Below are 15959 nucleotides of genomic sequence, written 5' to 3'. Positions count from 1 at the left end.
GTTGTTACTCATCATGCTAATGTTGAGGTTTGTTTCTATTTTCATTATTTTGATATGGTAAACACTCCAATGGGCCTGAATTTTTAGAGTAGATGAAGGAGTAATTTCGTCAAAAGTTGATTGTGTGCGCTGCAGTTCCTCAAGTAAGGTCTGAACCTCCAGCATCTTGCAGGACAACTCTATCAACTCTACCAACCACATAGACATTTCAGATTTTAGAATCTTCAAAGCTACAGGACTAAACTGGTGTATAGACATCTTCAAGAGAATTCTGAACAATACTGTAAAGCTCAAAGAGTCACCTTTACATTAACAGTTCCATCCACGGTTCAATCGCCGCGACAGACAGAATCCCCATACTGGCCACTAAAAATATATGTAGCGGGAAACTGCTACACCTAAACACTTAGAGGTCTCTGCCAGCGGGCCCTGCGGTTCATGGAAGGTTGAAAAGATTAAGGACGAAGTCAGGTGAATATTTACTCAAGAGATTTGCATAAATTACTTGAAAACGCTAAATACAATAACGCTTCAAAGGTACATTTGACAAAAATTGTTATGGACACAACAATGGGTATGAAGAAGTGGCTCTCTACTAGAGACAGACTACATCCAACGACAGTTAGTTTAGCACATTTTTCTCGGCAGTCACCTGTCGAGTAGTGTGGCGGCTTCAAATCTAGTACACAAAGCGGGACTAATATCTGGCCCGCTACAGCGGTAGCGATATTTAAGTAGCGATACGAGGTTTTGCTGCTACAGCGCTTCTGCTACATTTATAGATGAAGCCTTTTGATTTTACCTAATAGTATTTTAATTAATTTAATTTACCTTATTCAAAAACCAGCATGATACATACCGGTACTGTAAAATGGGGTAACTTTGACCACTTTTTTTTCAAAATGCCATTTTTTTTACTAGATAAGTTAAACTTAATTTGAAACGTGCAAAATACAGGTCTATACTCTAGCTTTACTCACCATAAATTGCTGGCTCCTGAAAAGAAATTTTTACCTAATGCAGGGTTGGCAATGATTAAATCAAAATGATTAAATCATGTGATTAAATCACTTGATTTTTTTATAAAAAATCATGATTTTTTTGATTTTTTTGATTTTTTTGATTTTTTTGATTTTTCATATATTTAAAAGTATTGAGTGGCAGTCTTTAATTTATATTGAGGTATTGTTATTCATGGTTTAGTATAAATGTACTATGAATGACAAATGGGTATATAAACTTGTTGCCTTTAGTGTGGATTAGGTTCCAATAAATGGAATGTTTTTGGTACAGAGGCATCAATTGTGCAATACATTGTGCGTAGCTAGCAGCTTAGCTAATTCTTATAAGGCTACAAGTAGTCTAACTATTTGACTATTTGTTATACATTGATTACAATATACAATTTAAATGTGTTAGCTAGCTTATACAGGGTGGGGCAGAACTGATTGAACAGTTTTGAGGTGAAATAAAAGAGTAATGTTGGTAGATTTATAGGACATAAAACTAGTAGATCTATTGATAGTGCTGTGCACTGTGCTATCAGCTACCTATCTGTTATGTGACTCTTCAATGTTTAGGAGATCTGCATTCCTGATGTGTTTTTGTATATTGAAGCCAGTTAACACGTTGACTACGATTGCTTCATCTTGTACTTTTGTTTCATTTTTCTAGTACTATTATGGAACAGGGTTGCCAGACTTTCTTTTTTTACCGGACAAATTCCGTGATTTAGTTTTTTCAATTTAGGTGGTCGGCTAAAATTTATGATAGGGGTTGTAAGGAGCGCTTCCTAATTAAATAAAAAAATTGAATTTTTACACCGGAACCTACAAATATACTAGTATATATTGAGTTATAGGCCTTTTTGTTCACGGACTTAATTGGCCGTTTTTTAGGCCATCTGGCAACCCTGAATTATGTACCAGGAGAAATACATTTCGTGGTACGCATATGTACCAATACGTAGTCAACGTGTTAAATGGTGAATATTTAGCTCATTACATTGCTCCATACAAACTTTACTAAGCTAATGATTAGACTTATCAATAATTGTTTACCCAAAAATCCCTAAGTGGTAAACACCACCTTGGCCTGTTGGCCATTATTGAAGGCAATAAGGACCCTTTTTAGCCATCCATTATGATCCATATACTGTTATTGTTAGTAGGCTAATTGCAACATAAAAAATAACACCTCAAAAAAGACAAAAAAGCTGAAAAAATAAAAAAAATCAAATAAATAAAAAAATCATGAAAAAATAAAAAAAATCGTTGATTTTTGATTTTTTTGATTTTTTTAAAAAAATAAAAAAAATAGACAACCCTGACCTAATGTGTGCTTGGAAGGATCCTGAGCAACCAGTGGATGGTATTAAGTACCTATTCCTTCTTTGTGCACCCATTTTATATCTTTGTGTGCATAAAATGAGGGACTGCAGATTATCTCACTCAAATTGTGCATCTACCTTCCCTGTAGCTTAATAAGCCCACTTTTTGTTTCTTATCCCATTTATGCCTGGCGTCCTACATGTAGGTCAGCTAACCATCAAAAGTTTTTCGTTGCTTACAGATAATAGATAACTAAAATATGAATTGTTGCCAATTGCATGTTATTCAGTACTCTTTCCCAAAACTAGTTTTGGTGGCAGATTAGAGATTGCACACGGAGGTTGTCACACAGGAGCGCTCAAGTAGTGTTCATTTATTAGTTCACCTGAAAAAGCATGGCGTCACCAAAAAAGTAAGTTATGCCAAATGTAGGAATAACTGTTTTGTGTCGTGAGGTGCATATTCTTTTAGTATAATAGCCTGTTATTAGATAGAGAATAGAGATATATCAAAATATTCAACACGTGAGGCATGAGGTAATACTAAACAATGGTGTCCTACATGTAGGTCGCTAGGCATTGAACGAACCTAGTTGTCACAGGAAGCTTCGTTCAGTACATCCATTTATTGAAGAAACCTTCTGATTTTTTTTGCTTTATATCGTAATGTACATATTTTTTCATGCATATTGATGTATAGATGTACTATTTGGAATCATTGTTTAGTTGCAGAAGGCCATTCATGGGTACATTGTGGAATTTTGTTTTGTCAGATAATTGGCTTGTATCTAAAATGTCTAAATGTTGCACTCTCAACACACTGCCGAATTTAGACTAATTCAGACTTTAGTTCATAAACTCATAATGTCTCTGTTTTGAAGTTATTCACTAAGAGTTAAATCTTACAATGTTACAATAAGACTTACAACTAGTGCGAGTCTTATATCAGCCTTGAAAGAGATGGGACTGAAAGGAACTGGCACAGTCAGAGAAAATAGAACCAAGAAGTGTCCTCTCATTGATGTCAAAGAGATAAATAAAAAACCACTAGGCTTCCATGATTTCAGAGTCGACGAAAAATACAATATCATAATCTGTCGATGGAATGACAACAGTGTGGTATCTCTATGTTCAAATGCTGTTGGAATTTACCCCCAAACCCAGACGACGTGCTTTTCAAGGCAGACAAAACAACGGATCCAAGTAGAGCAGCCAGCAATTGTAAAATTCTACAAGTCAATGGGTGGTGTAGATAGAATGGATGAGAACATATCGAAGTACAGAGTGTCAATAAGAGGTAAAAAATGGTACTTGTGTATTGTGTCATATCTCATCTATGTTTCTATGAACAACGCGTGGCTTCTTCATAGAAGGAATAAAGATGCTGAGAAGCTCGATCTGCTAGCATTTCGTAGACGAGTTTTGTCTTATTATTTTGAACACTACGCAAAACCTCCACAGCCAGGTTGCAAAGGCCATCCTGCTGATATTGGAACAAAGCAACAGTTGGACAACGTCAATCATTTTGTCATTCCTCAAGACAAGCAGATGCGTGTGCACACTCACCAGAAGACTACAACTAGGTGTGAAAAGTGTGATAAAGGATTACACGTCAAGCGCTTCAAAAACTTCCACAAAAAGTAGATGTACTGCAGAGTCTTTCTGTTGTAGAGCTTAATCAATTTTATGCCATTTTTGTTCCGTAATGCCTGGCGTCCTATATGTAGGACACCTTATATTTTATTATTTCCAACTGATTTTATTGAATAAACTGGATAAATTACTTAGTTGTGTCTCAATGAAGCCATTTTATCAGGTTTTTCCTTGTTCAAGCTTTTTTTCTTACCTTCGGCATAAATGGGTTATTGGGCCTGACTCCAGTTATTTCACATCATAAGAGACTGTTGATTACCTTAGTAATGCAAATATCTGTGAAGATAAGATTTAATCTCTTGGATAGAAGTTGAGGAATGTTGACCTAAACTGTCATTGCTGAGTCTAGGAGAACAACAGGAGTTGGCTTGTTTCTAGAAGCCAAATCATGTTTGCTTTTTTGCCACCAACCCATAAATAACAAGAAACATTTTTTTATTTTGATAAAATAAAGAAGTTTATTTAACTTGTATAATTGTATTTTATCACTGTAATAACAACCTTTCTGTTTCAGAATCAAGTATGGGCAGCTTATCAATTTTCATAATTGAAAATGAAGTAAAAAGCGATCTTGATAATTTATTTTTAAGGCAGGACTCTGCCCAATGGCACGATTTTTATGATGAGTGTTATAAACACCTTATGGTGGCAAGAGAGAGAAAGTTTAAAATTTCTTTTGAAGGAGCTTTAACCCTGATTCCACTATACTACAATCAGGTCAGCTCTTCTGATGATGAGTAAGTCACATATAAGACCTAACAGTATATAGTACTGTATGGCTGCTATTATATTTTTGGTCCCATGCATGAGTGTAGCATATTAATTTTTTAACTATGACGTGTATTTTTTGAGCCATGAATGAATATCTCAAGCCTCCACAATATTTCCTAAGTTAATTTTTTACTTATAAACTTGTAAGACAAGTTAAATAGGTATAGGTACCTATAAGCATAGATGAAAACTATGGAAGAGAAACATATACACATGATATCAGATAAAAATACTTGGAACATTCCCATATCTCCATAGTGGCAGACATACGCGTCAAATTAGGAACACACTAGCTTGATCAATTGCATTTATGGAACTGACATGTTAAAAAAACTCTTTAATTTGGCTAATAATGGAAGCCTACCTATTATAAAATAATATTATTATCATTATGACTATCCTCTAACTTACTCTTCAGTCATATTTGACACATTAAATGACAGAAAAGAAAAAAGAAATGGACCACCAGATATCTCCTTCATACAAAATTTCATTTTGTCATTTTTCTGAATTTGTCTGAATTTTTGAGAGACTTCTGTGATTTTGTGAACATTGTGAAATGAATAAACTTTTATTGTGGTGTCTTGTAGGTAATGATTTATTATTTTAGCCCTGCATAGAATTTATCATTGATATAAATTTGGAATATGAACAAGATATTCCTCAAAATTACACGTGAAAACAATTGTTTCATGGTTTTTCAGAATTTTGCCTGCAAATGTGTCATTATAAATAATTTATATATCAGAAATTAGGCAAGGGCCATAGTCACATTTGAAATAAAAGTCAATCCAAAGTTCTGCTTAACCCAACCCCAGACTGATTGAAAAATTTAATTATTTGTAAATTTTGTAGCCGAGGCACCCCAAATGAAGGTTTGAGCTCTATAGAGTTTACATATTTATTTGAAACTTTGATCCTATAGGTATATCTGCTTCAATAAATTTGAAACTGTTTTTTTTTATCACATTGGCTTTACTCATATTGGAGTTCTATGGGTAATGCTCAATATAGGTATTCATTACCATCCCTAATAAATTACAAGTGGTGAGCAACAAGTTGATAAGAATAACCTCAAATATGATTGCACTTATTCAACATCTTTGGAGAAAGATGAAGTTAACTTCAAAGAGAAAGCTAAGGCATATAGGTAGTAAGGTTTGGAAATATTTATTTAGCAATGTTTTTGTTTCTTAAGAAATTATGAATATTGGTGACAATGTTACAGAATGTTTGGTTTTCAAAATTTGCTGTTGAACCTTTAACTTTTGTACCTAATCTTTTTCTCTATTATCCATAGATCTTTTAAAGATATTTATCCAATTTTTGCTTTTTCAACTATCATGTTGAAAAAATGTATAAGTTAATTTGATAACAGAACAGAACATTGGCAACCTAACTGCATATTAATAAAGTTAGTGTTGGGGACAATTTTGAAAAGCTGACAGTTTTCTTATAGTCATGATTTGATATGTACTATGATAGTGTTTTTTTTTCTAGTGAGACCCATAGGTGTATGAATTTTCACTATCAATATCCTTAGAACCATGTTGAAACCTAGGTATGTCTGAAATCTTCACTTATTTGAATACTAACTTGTGTGGATGCATAATATTTACATACATAACCAATTCAAGCTTCAAGTGCACAGAAACATGTTGGTAGATATTTTTCTATCATGTATCAAACACAATAGAAATTCCTTTGTAATGAAGGTAGGAAATGTTTTAATTTGAAAATGTTGCAAAATGATCATGATTTTTTTTCACATTTTATTTGTACTTCTTTCATAATACTACACATACCTATATCTACAGTTATTTGTGTTAGGTATACTAATTGTTGGTGTAAAATATGCTCTATGTTCAAAAAACATGTTTAGAGAAAGGCCCAAAATTTATATTCAATCCTTAAAAATTCTGATTTCCAGATATTATTTATACCGTATCTCAGATTTTACATTTCATTCAAATTATCCAAGTATCCAGGTTGATTATCAGTTGATATATAAGCCAGATGTTTGGAATCTATTGCATTATTTCTGTGACCATGTTATTCCTCAATGACAACATGTATGTATTACAGTGATCTGCTGCTGAAAGGAGTGCATGTTCTCGACCAAATCTTGACATTGTGCGATGAGCGACATCATGAAGAGTGTCCAGACTGGCATCAAATTCTTGTGAAATCATCAGTCTTCAAAGAGTGTATTCTTGCAGCCGTCAACAACAGTGACTGTCATCTTCAGCTTTTTGGGGTCACTCAAGTGAGTGGTTCTCTTTTAGTTTTAAATTGATTTGGCTCCCAGTAATTGTTTTCTTGACTTTTGTTAGTTCTGCATTATTTATGTGTACTTTTGTTCATGAGTTACTTGTGGCTCATGCATTTTACTTTAAAAATTATCTACCATTTTGGATGGCTGGATTGTTTAATTGATCAATTTTGTCAAGTATTAAATGACAGCAAATCTGTCATGTTTCAGGTTCTTACATTTATGAAATCTGATGCTCATTGTTTACTGATATCATAATGACAGCAAATTTTTCAGGTTCTTCCATGTCTAAAATTAGATGATCATTATTCATTGATATTATAATGACAGCAAATTTGTAATGTTTCAGGTTCTTACATGTCTAAAATTAGATGAGCATTATTTAGTGATATCACAATGACAGCAAATTTTTAATGTTTCAGGTTCTTACATGTCTAAAATTAGATGAGCATTATTTAGTGATATCACAATGACAGCAAATTTTTAATGTTTCAGGTTCTTACATGTCTAAAATTAGATGAGCATTATTTAGTGATATCACAATGACAGCAAATTTTTAATGTTTCAGGTTCTTACATGTCTAAAATCAAATGCCCGTGATTTACTGACATCTCAAGACGATGTTGTGCGTGGCCTGATTAAGAGCCTTGGTGGAGGTGTGAGCTCGGTGAGCACCACGGCCAAGACAGCTCTTGTGTTGCTGTGTGAGCAGGAGCAGGGCCTGGCTGCCTTATTCTCAGACTCTGCTGCTCTGGATGCTCTCAATACTGTCATGGCAGTCAATGATTCATCCAAGTTCAATGTTTATGAGGTATTATTTTATTGCTATGGTATTGTGTTGACCATTCCATACATAATGATCGTAGGCCATGACAAAATATATTCACTGAACATGTTTCCAGGCTTTTACTCTAAATAATGATATTAGTTTTCAATTTGCGTAGTTATTGGTGGCCTGTTTTGTCTTATGGTTTTGATCTGATTGCTATATTGCCTTTCTATTTATTAGTTTAAGTGCAACGAAAAACTTTGTCTGCAAGCTTATGGTTGTTTAATACTGTAATAAGAAAAATATATAATTTTTTGTCAGGTGGTACAACGGGTGTGTGTGCTGGGCAGTGACCAACTGTCAATGGTGAGCAACAGTGGTCTGCTGGACCAGCTGGTTGCTGAGGTGTCCAGCTCTGACACGCTCTCTCAGCTGGCTGCCCTCCAGCTGCTGTCAGAGTTGATGGAGAGCGAGAAGGCGCTGGATCACATCAAGTCTGCTGGTGTGTTGCACCAGCTGCAGACAGCTTTACTGCAGGCACACTCGTCTCAAGACTCTCTTGCTGCTATGAACATTCCTGGTCAGTACAAATCACCAATAAAAGGCATTATTTTCCTATTGTATTGTTGGCCCGAGTAGTGCGCGATCTAGCCATGGAAGGCTTGGCTGTTGCTTCAGACAGCTCGATATTGTTTTTCTGTGTGTTAAATATCACTAACTAAATAACTGAACAACTTACAATGGCTGATTCAAATATTATCTATTGCTGCTCATACTGAAAATGATACCATGTCACTGAGGAACACAGCATTAAACACTTAATGTTATCTCATTTGTACAGGGCTGCTGAAGGTGTTCGGTTTGGTGGGCAGTGCTAAGTCTTACACATTACATACTTAATTTGATCTCATTTGTACTGGGCTGCTGAAGGTGTTTGGGGTGGTGGGCAGAATCAAGTCTTACACATTACGTACTTAATTTGATCCCATTTGTACAGGGCTGCTGAATGTGTTTGGGGTGGTAGGCAGAATCGAGTCTTACACATTACACACTTAATTTGATCTCATTTGTACAGGGCTGCTGAAGGTGTTTGGGGTGGTGGGCAGTGCTAAGTCTTACACATTACATACTTAATTTGATCTCATTTGTACAGGGCTGCTGAAGGTGTTCGGGGTGGTAGGCAGAACCCGTCCTGAACTGGTGTGCAGGGAACACAGCGCTGTAGTGTCGCTGATGCTGCAGCTGAGCAGCGACTCCTCCAGCGACCCTTGCCTCTCCATCATTGCTCTGGACACATTAGTCCAGCTCGCCAACACCTCCAACGCCAAGAAACTCCTGCACTATAACTTCCGTTTGTTTTACGCACTGGCTATCATGCACAATTGAGTATATATATTAAATAGTAAAAATCAGGTACAAGTTAATTTTTCCTGGGATTTGTGCCTTTAATCGATATTTCTTTCTCTCACTGTTTCAACTCCAGATTTAGTATTCATAAGAAAGGGCTTTTTTTCTAAAGATTTTTTTCTAATTTTACGATTGTTCTCTCTATTTTATTTAAAGAAATTTAGAATTTGTCTCACTGTGGGCGCGATGCGATTTAAAATGTATTTATCGCGCCTTCCTAGTTTAATTTCTACAACACTTCTCTTTAACTTCACTTCTTGTTTGTTAGTTTGTCTGCTACAAAGCTTATAATAGATATTTAACATACTTCTAGCTGTTCAATCGATCTGAAATTTTTTTGACGCTTGTGTACAGTTGGAGACAATGCTTTAATCAATTGACATAAAAATTATTTTATTAAGTAAAAATTTTAAAAAATTGGAAAAATCATTTTTTTAATATTTAACAATAAAATAAGAAATTCATTGTAAATGTGTAACATCGGAGACAGTAGAGCCCCTTTGGAAATGGTGTCTTCGAAAAGTAATTTTTAAACGCATATTATTTATATTTAGATTTGAAAAATAAATTTAGGGTTGGCTGTCTCTGCTTGAAAATACGACTCTTGATTGACGATTGCAACTCTTGCTTAACGATTACTATTCTTGACGATTGCAACTCTTTGAATATACATTATCCAGTTTTTGTCTGAAGCAGGCAGTGAAGTTGATGAATGGCTGAAGACGCTGGGGCGGCAGCTCCAGACGGCGCCCATGGAGCAGCGAGCTCGCCGCCTCTCTGCCCTTGTGCTGCTCTTCAGCGTCCCTGCCTTGCCTGTAATTCTTTTTTTTGCTAATTATTTATATAATCAAGTCACATGGAGTCTATTTTATGTGAGAGTTTGAATAAATTATAAGAGTGGATTTTTATAACAATTATATTTCCTATTCTTTCAACGAGTCGAAGGATATTTTTCACTGGCGTTGGCTATTTAAAATTTATTCAATTCTTTGCCTGGTCTTTAACCAAACCTGTTCTAAAGAACCACGTATTTAATACAACCAATATTGGCACTCTTTTATGTGTGTACGAGTGTCTACACATACGTCTGTTGTTGTGTGCAACACTCGTAGATAAACCAGCCATTATCATTGTACTCTCGTACAATGACCACCTACCGGTACTTATTTTTTGCTGATATATCAGTTAGGGAAATAGTTGCTATTACTGTACGTACTCCCTCATATCTTGGTACTGTCACTATCATCCTACCAACTGATATTCCTAGGACAGTTATTACAATTTCTGAATTAATTTCGAAAATATGCTTGTATTTTTCAATTGGATTAAATTTTGGGCCAAATTCTAAAATCTGAAAATATATGTGTGTTATTCCAATCTACTTTAATGATAATTCAATTTTAAGATTGTAGAAAGAAAACTGAATGGTATTATCAGAGAAGTGTCAACATAAATGAAGATTTATGTTCCAAAACTATCTAGGTTTTTTTAGACATCAAGCAAAAGTACATGAGAAATAATAATAAATGGTGTGTTATCATGGTAAGAGTTTAGTATGATGAATGGCGTAAACCTCTGCAGTTGGAACATTTAGGCGGAATTTCCCATACAAGTTTCATGAGTCAAATGAATCTAAATTTCTATGGAAGCTAATTGATAACATCTCTTTCAGAATGACTGGGTTAATTTTTTGTTATGTGTCACAGAACGACTGGGTTTCTTTTGTTATGTGTCACAGAACGACTGGGTTTCTTTTGTTATGTGTCACAGAACGACTGGGTTTCTTTTGTTATGTGTCACAGAAAGACTGGGTTTCTTTTGTTATGTGTCACAGAAAGACTGGGTTTCATTTAAAAATTCGCACAATTGACCACAACAATTATCCAGCAGGACGACCGCGTAGAGAGCGACGACCTGCAGGAGCTGCTGCAGGGCTGGTACAACTTAGTGTTCCCGTGCGGCACCCTGGAGCCCGTGGACAAGTTCATGCGGTTGCCCTTCCCAGAGATGCATCTCGAGGCCTACCACCTCCTGCGTGCCCTCATCAGGCTGCCTTGGGGCGCTAAAATGGTCGCGGCTAATACCGGTATTAGTTCTCCGCTTTTTTGTTAAACTTATTTATTTACATATTCTTTAACTTTAATAAATTTATTCCAACTAATTGCAGTCTGAATTCGTTGCTGAAATACCTATCCAATGTAAATTAAGGTTCCTGCCTCACTTTAAGTATAGGATAAACTATGCTGAACCTACAACCTATCGTTACTTATGAACAGTTTATATCGGCGAGCATTCCTGATGTGAGATTCTGTCTGATTCAGTGATGCTGTGCACAACACTGCAGCACCTAACTGCACTGCAGCTACACTGATGCACTTGTCTCTGCACTGCAGCTACACTGATGCACTTGTCTCTGCTGTACAGCTACACTGATGCACTTGTCTCTGCTGTTACTTATCTCTGCTGTGCAGCTACACTGATGCACTTATCTCTGCTGTGCAGCTACACTGATGCACTTATCTCTGCTGTGCAGCTACACTGAAGTACCTGTTGGACCGGTCCACTGAGAGCTGCAAGGAAGGCAAGGAGCTCAAGTACGCCGTGGCGAAGGCTCTTCTCTGCAACCCTGAAGTCCTGAGCGAGGAGGCAGGCAAGCAGGCCTATGATGCCTTCAAAGCCTACGTCAAAAATGGACCTTTCTACGTCGAGCCTTACGTAGAGCTCGGTGTAGGCCACCTGCACGGCTGAGCGATCCGCCACGAATTCCCGCTCAGTATTCAGAACACCTTTGGATTAATGAGGATCAAGTTCTGGGTTAACTTGGATATTTATTTTCTTTATGTTCATAGTTGCATATGAGGAAAAGTGAGAATTCCTCTAATTGGTTAAATTTAGGATTCATTATGGCTGAGTTAGAAGTGATCTCATCTCTTTATGTATGTTGAATTATTCAAATTTCATATGTCAGTTTCGTGTTACTTTTATATGGTTTAAGTTTATTGTCTTGCGAATTGATCATTTTCTCTATTTGACTAACTTTGAGGATCTGGTTTAAATATTACTGCATCATCATTCTCTTGGTTGTTTACGATGCTTGATGGGTTTTTACTTACTTATGAAAGGAATAAAGTATTTACAGCACAATCTCTTGAGTGAAGAAAAGCATCAATCTATATAGAGAAGCAATTTAAACAGTGTTTCAGGAACCAAGATCCCGAAAATTTTGTTTATGGCTGTGTTTTCTTCAATAAAAAGAAAGCAGTGGATGCTTCGTGAGTTTATTTTTCAGTCTGTCAATACTTGGCACGATTTTTTTCATTTTAGAAATAGGCTAAATTTGAGTTTCAAAATTAGTTTTTGATTATCCTCGATACTTAAATTGATTACTATCACATTCCGATGGTTGCTTTATCCTCGTTAATAGCTACCCTCTGGGGGATGCCGTCTTGTGAGCGATTTATTCACTTCCAGGCTGAATCATGTTTTATAATTAATAGTTAACTCACAATTATGCATCAATTCATATAGAAAATATGAAATAGTAATAATAAACCTTCTACTCAAGTGATCTGGAGTGACTAAAGCCTCCTCGCGACGGCGTCTAAGGGATGGCACTCCCTGGGGCCCCTAAGCTTTCTTTAGACCGTCTGAGCTCGGACCTTCCTTTCAGTTCGGCTCTAGCCCATCAAGTTCGGTCCTAGCCCATCAAGTTCGGTCCTAGCTCATCAAGTTCGGTCCTAGCTCATCAAGTTCGGTCCTAGCCCATCAATTTCGGGCCTAGCGCATCAGATGGTTTCTAGCTCATCAAATGGTTCCTACCCCATCAAGTTCGGTCCTAGCCAATCAAATGATTGCTAGCCCATGAAATGGTTTATTGAATTTTACAGGGCAAATGAACAGTCATTTAGGTGCCCGCTATCGGGCGTGCAGATGTTTAGTCTTGGTGCGAGCGCTGCACCACGCATCTCCCTCGGTCTCGTCACGACCGCCGTTTAGTTCTAGCGCAAGCAAGTCCCTCAACTTCTCCACTTTGAATAAAATACAAAAAATATACAAAGTACCAAGTGCTGCCAAACTTCTGTGCTCGGCTCTGCTTGACGGGAATTTTTCACAGAACAGAGTGTGGTACCGCAGGCCTCCTCCATCTTCAGAACACAAGAGGTATGGTGATCAATTTTCAATGTGGTTGGAATATTACTTGGAGAAGCGGGATTATGGAGTTTGTAAGAGTAACGTAAGAGACATTTACTTAAGGCATGAGGTGTTAGCAAACCTGCAGTTTCAAGTAATTATTCGTAATTAAAGTTTGAATAATACCGTAAGTTAAGTTGTGTTTCTTGATGGTTAAGTGTTTCATTGGAAGTTAAAATATCTCGAATCAAGTAAAAGCTTCGGTTAATGTATTCCATCATAATGGCTGCTTATATTTGAAGCATTTTTCTAACGAACTATGTAGTCCATTTTCCTATCCAAGAAAAATATGTATTGTTCATTTTTTATTATTTTTGCGATTTGTGAGTGCAAATAAAATTCAAAAGTCTGAGTTCTCTGCTGAGTTTGTAATGTTGACGACAGTGACGACGTAAGAGATGCTCGCACCGACGACAACAAGGATGAGTGGAGACCGAAGAAGTCTGGTCAGGTGGAACTCATGGACTTCCCGTGGATCATTTGGCCTTCGTTGCTGCTGACCTTACGTAACTGGTTCTTCACGCACTTCATCATCAAGCCGTACTACGACCCCGAGTTCTCCATGCCCGCCTTCAGGGAGGGGGCCAAACAGGTGCTGGATTGTATCCTCATGCTCATTTATCCTATGTATCCTTATGCTCATTTTATCTGCTAATATTTGATAAGCAATCGTTCGTCAAATCCAGGGAAATGTTTTCATAGTTTCGCCCGAATATTTTTGGGGCTAAAATATTTAGGATGTTGTTTGGGGAGGTCTATTGTACCTGAAATGTGAAGGAGAAAAATATATTTGTGATAGCGGAGTTGCATAGTTTCATGATATATTCAATGCAGCACGCCATAGTTACTTGCATTTGTCTGTTAACGTATTGAAGGTTCCGATGGTGACCAGTTCCTTAAACACGTTAATTGAAAAACAACAAAGCAAGTTAATAAAAGAAACATGTTAATTAAAAGACATTCATCCAGCCATTCTCTAGGAATGTGTGGTGACGAGTTGAAGTTATGCGTGCAGGCGCTGGTGAGCGTGTCGGAGGACCTGGCCAGAGGAGACCTGAAGAGCCTGACGGGGCGGGTGACGCAGGAGTGCATCTCTCAGCTTAGGGAGAGCTTCCCCAGGCTCTCCCTCAAACAAAAGTCAGACCTCAGAGTGGGGCTGTCGGATATATTCTTCTCCTTCCCCTATCAGCTTGGCGTTATTTTCCAGCCCGAAAGTGCGTTTAGGAAAAACACTACTCGTTTCGTATTAATTTTATTGGTATTGTATTGATGCATGTGCTCTAAATTTAGCCATGAATCACATGAATGTTCACATGATACTCTTAACGAGTTCGCTATTGAAATGACAGACTCAAAAATTCTTTCTTGAAACATGAATTTATCTAGTGTTATAATTTAGAGAAAAATTTTGTGGCGAGGGTTTTCTTACTTCTGCCGCATTTGACATAAGTTCCCTTGAATATCTTTCCCGGACTGAGAAAGCTTCCTTTGAAAAAACGAGTTTTTCGTTGTGGGCAGATGAGGGTAAAATGGACAGAATATTCGTGGAGATAACGATGTGTTATCACATTTACCGCGACTTCCAAGAGTTCATTCAGGACAAGGAAGACATTAGAGACAACTCCTTCATCCATCAGAATGCCGACTTTTACAACGAAGCGGACCGCATTACCATAGCTAATTACAGGTCAGTGCTAGCTATAGTTCAGTGCTAGCTACAGGTCAGTGCTAGCTACAGGTCAGTGCTAGCTACAGGTCAGTGCTAGCTATAGTTCAGTGCTAGCTACAGGTCAGTGCTAGCTACAGGTCAGTGCTAGCTACAGGTCAGTGCTAGCTACAGGTCATTGCTAGCTACAGGTCAGTGCTAGCTACAGGTCAGTGCTAGCTACAGGTCATTGGCAAGTACAGGTCATTGCCAACTACAGGTCATTGCTCTGGCCATGTCTTGAGGATTCTCTACTCAAATTTCCTGAAGCCTAGCAATATTAACTTAACGTTGCCTCGACTGTGGCTCCACCTGCGATGTCCATTGTGCTGACTGCTTCTGAATATATGCTTAATAAAGTTAGGTTGCACCAGATGGGTAACAATTCTCTATGAGACTCACTGGTGCCTTCAATTGCAGGCCGCCTGCAATGTTGTTAATTGGTTATTCATTTTTTTCCATTTGCAAGTCGATAGCTATATCATCAGCAGATTGATGTTGCTTATATTGATTGGACTGAAATAATATTTACTTTGTTCCAGGTTTATTCGTGAGTTCACGAAGGGCACAAACGATGACTGGACAATCAATGTGATCAACCACTTCAAGCCTGGCCAGGCCCTTGAGAACAAGTGACCAGAGCGCCCCTGCTTTGAGTGCGTGTCTGTACGCTGAGTTTGTGTCTGTGCGCTTAGTGCGTGTCTGTATGCTGAGTGCATGTCTGTATGCTGAGTGCATGTCTGTGCGCTTAGTGCGTGTCTGTATGCTGAGTGCATGTCTGTATGCTGAGTGCATGTCTGTATGCTGAGTGCATGTCTGTATGCTGAGTGCATGTCTGTATGCTGAGTGCATGTCTGTATGC

General features: G+C 37.3%; 2 protein-coding genes across 3 annotated transcripts; both read left to right on the top strand.

Moving 5' to 3' along the window:
* The first annotated feature begins 4496 nt into the window (after positions 1-4496).
* On the top strand, positions 4497-12467 carry LOC108664538 (26S proteasome non-ATPase regulatory subunit 5). Of its 2 annotated transcripts, none has more exons than XM_018151140.2 (8): positions 4497-4719; positions 6839-7019; positions 7594-7836; positions 8116-8374; positions 8948-9145; positions 9898-10016; positions 11092-11287; positions 11735-12467. In XM_018151140.2, exons 1-8 carry the CDS (start codon positions 4505-4507, stop codon positions 11947-11949), a joined length of 1626 nt encoding a protein of 541 aa, XP_018006629.1. In that variant the 5' UTR covers positions 4497-4504; the 3' UTR covers positions 11950-12467. The 2 variants fall into 2 exon arrangements, with proteins under 2 accessions (XP_018006629.1, XP_018006628.1); XM_018151139.2 differs by having other exon boundaries at positions 11089-11287.
* Positions 12468-13036: 569 nt separating this feature from the next.
* On the top strand, positions 13037-15953 carry LOC108664531 (m-AAA protease-interacting protein 1, mitochondrial). Its single transcript, XM_018151132.2, has 5 exons — positions 13037-13362; positions 13777-13984; positions 14408-14606; positions 14911-15079; positions 15640-15953. The coding sequence occupies exons 1-5, from the start codon at positions 13094-13096 to the stop codon at positions 15731-15733; spliced, it is 939 nt and encodes a 312-aa protein (XP_018006621.1). The 5' UTR covers positions 13037-13093; the 3' UTR covers positions 15734-15953.
* The last annotated feature ends 6 nt before the right edge of the window (positions 15954-15959 follow it).

Source organism: Hyalella azteca, unplaced genomic scaffold (genome assembly GCF_000764305.2).
Source record: "Hyalella azteca isolate HAZT.00-mixed unplaced genomic scaffold, Hazt_2.0.2 contig4241, whole genome shotgun sequence".
NCBI classification, from domain to species: domain Eukaryota; kingdom Metazoa; phylum Arthropoda; class Malacostraca; order Amphipoda; family Hyalellidae; genus Hyalella; species Hyalella azteca.
The sequence above is the reverse complement of the archived record's forward strand: the minus strand, read 5'-3'. Positions and strand labels throughout refer to the sequence as shown.

Coding starts and splice junctions, on each gene's coding strand:
- LOC108664531 (XM_018151132.2), top strand. CDS start 13,094: ATGAACAGTCATTTAGGTGCCCGCTATCGGGCGTGCAGATGTTTAGTC. Junction 13,363..13,776: donor CCATCTTCAGAACACAAGAG/GTATGGTGATCA, acceptor TGTTGACGACAG/TGACGACGTAAGAGATGCTC. Junction 15,080..15,639: donor ATTACCATAGCTAATTACAG/GTCAGTGCTAGC, acceptor ACTTTGTTCCAG/GTTTATTCGTGAGTTCACGA.
- LOC108664538 (XM_018151139.2), top strand. CDS start 4,505: ATGGGCAGCTTATCAATTTTCATAATTGAAAATGAAGTAAAAAGCGAT. Junction 7,020..7,593: donor AGCTTTTTGGGGTCACTCAA/GTGAGTGGTTCT, acceptor TTAATGTTTCAG/GTTCTTACATGTCTAAAATC. Junction 7,837..8,115: donor CCAAGTTCAATGTTTATGAG/GTATTATTTTAT, acceptor ATTTTTTGTCAG/GTGGTACAACGGGTGTGTGT.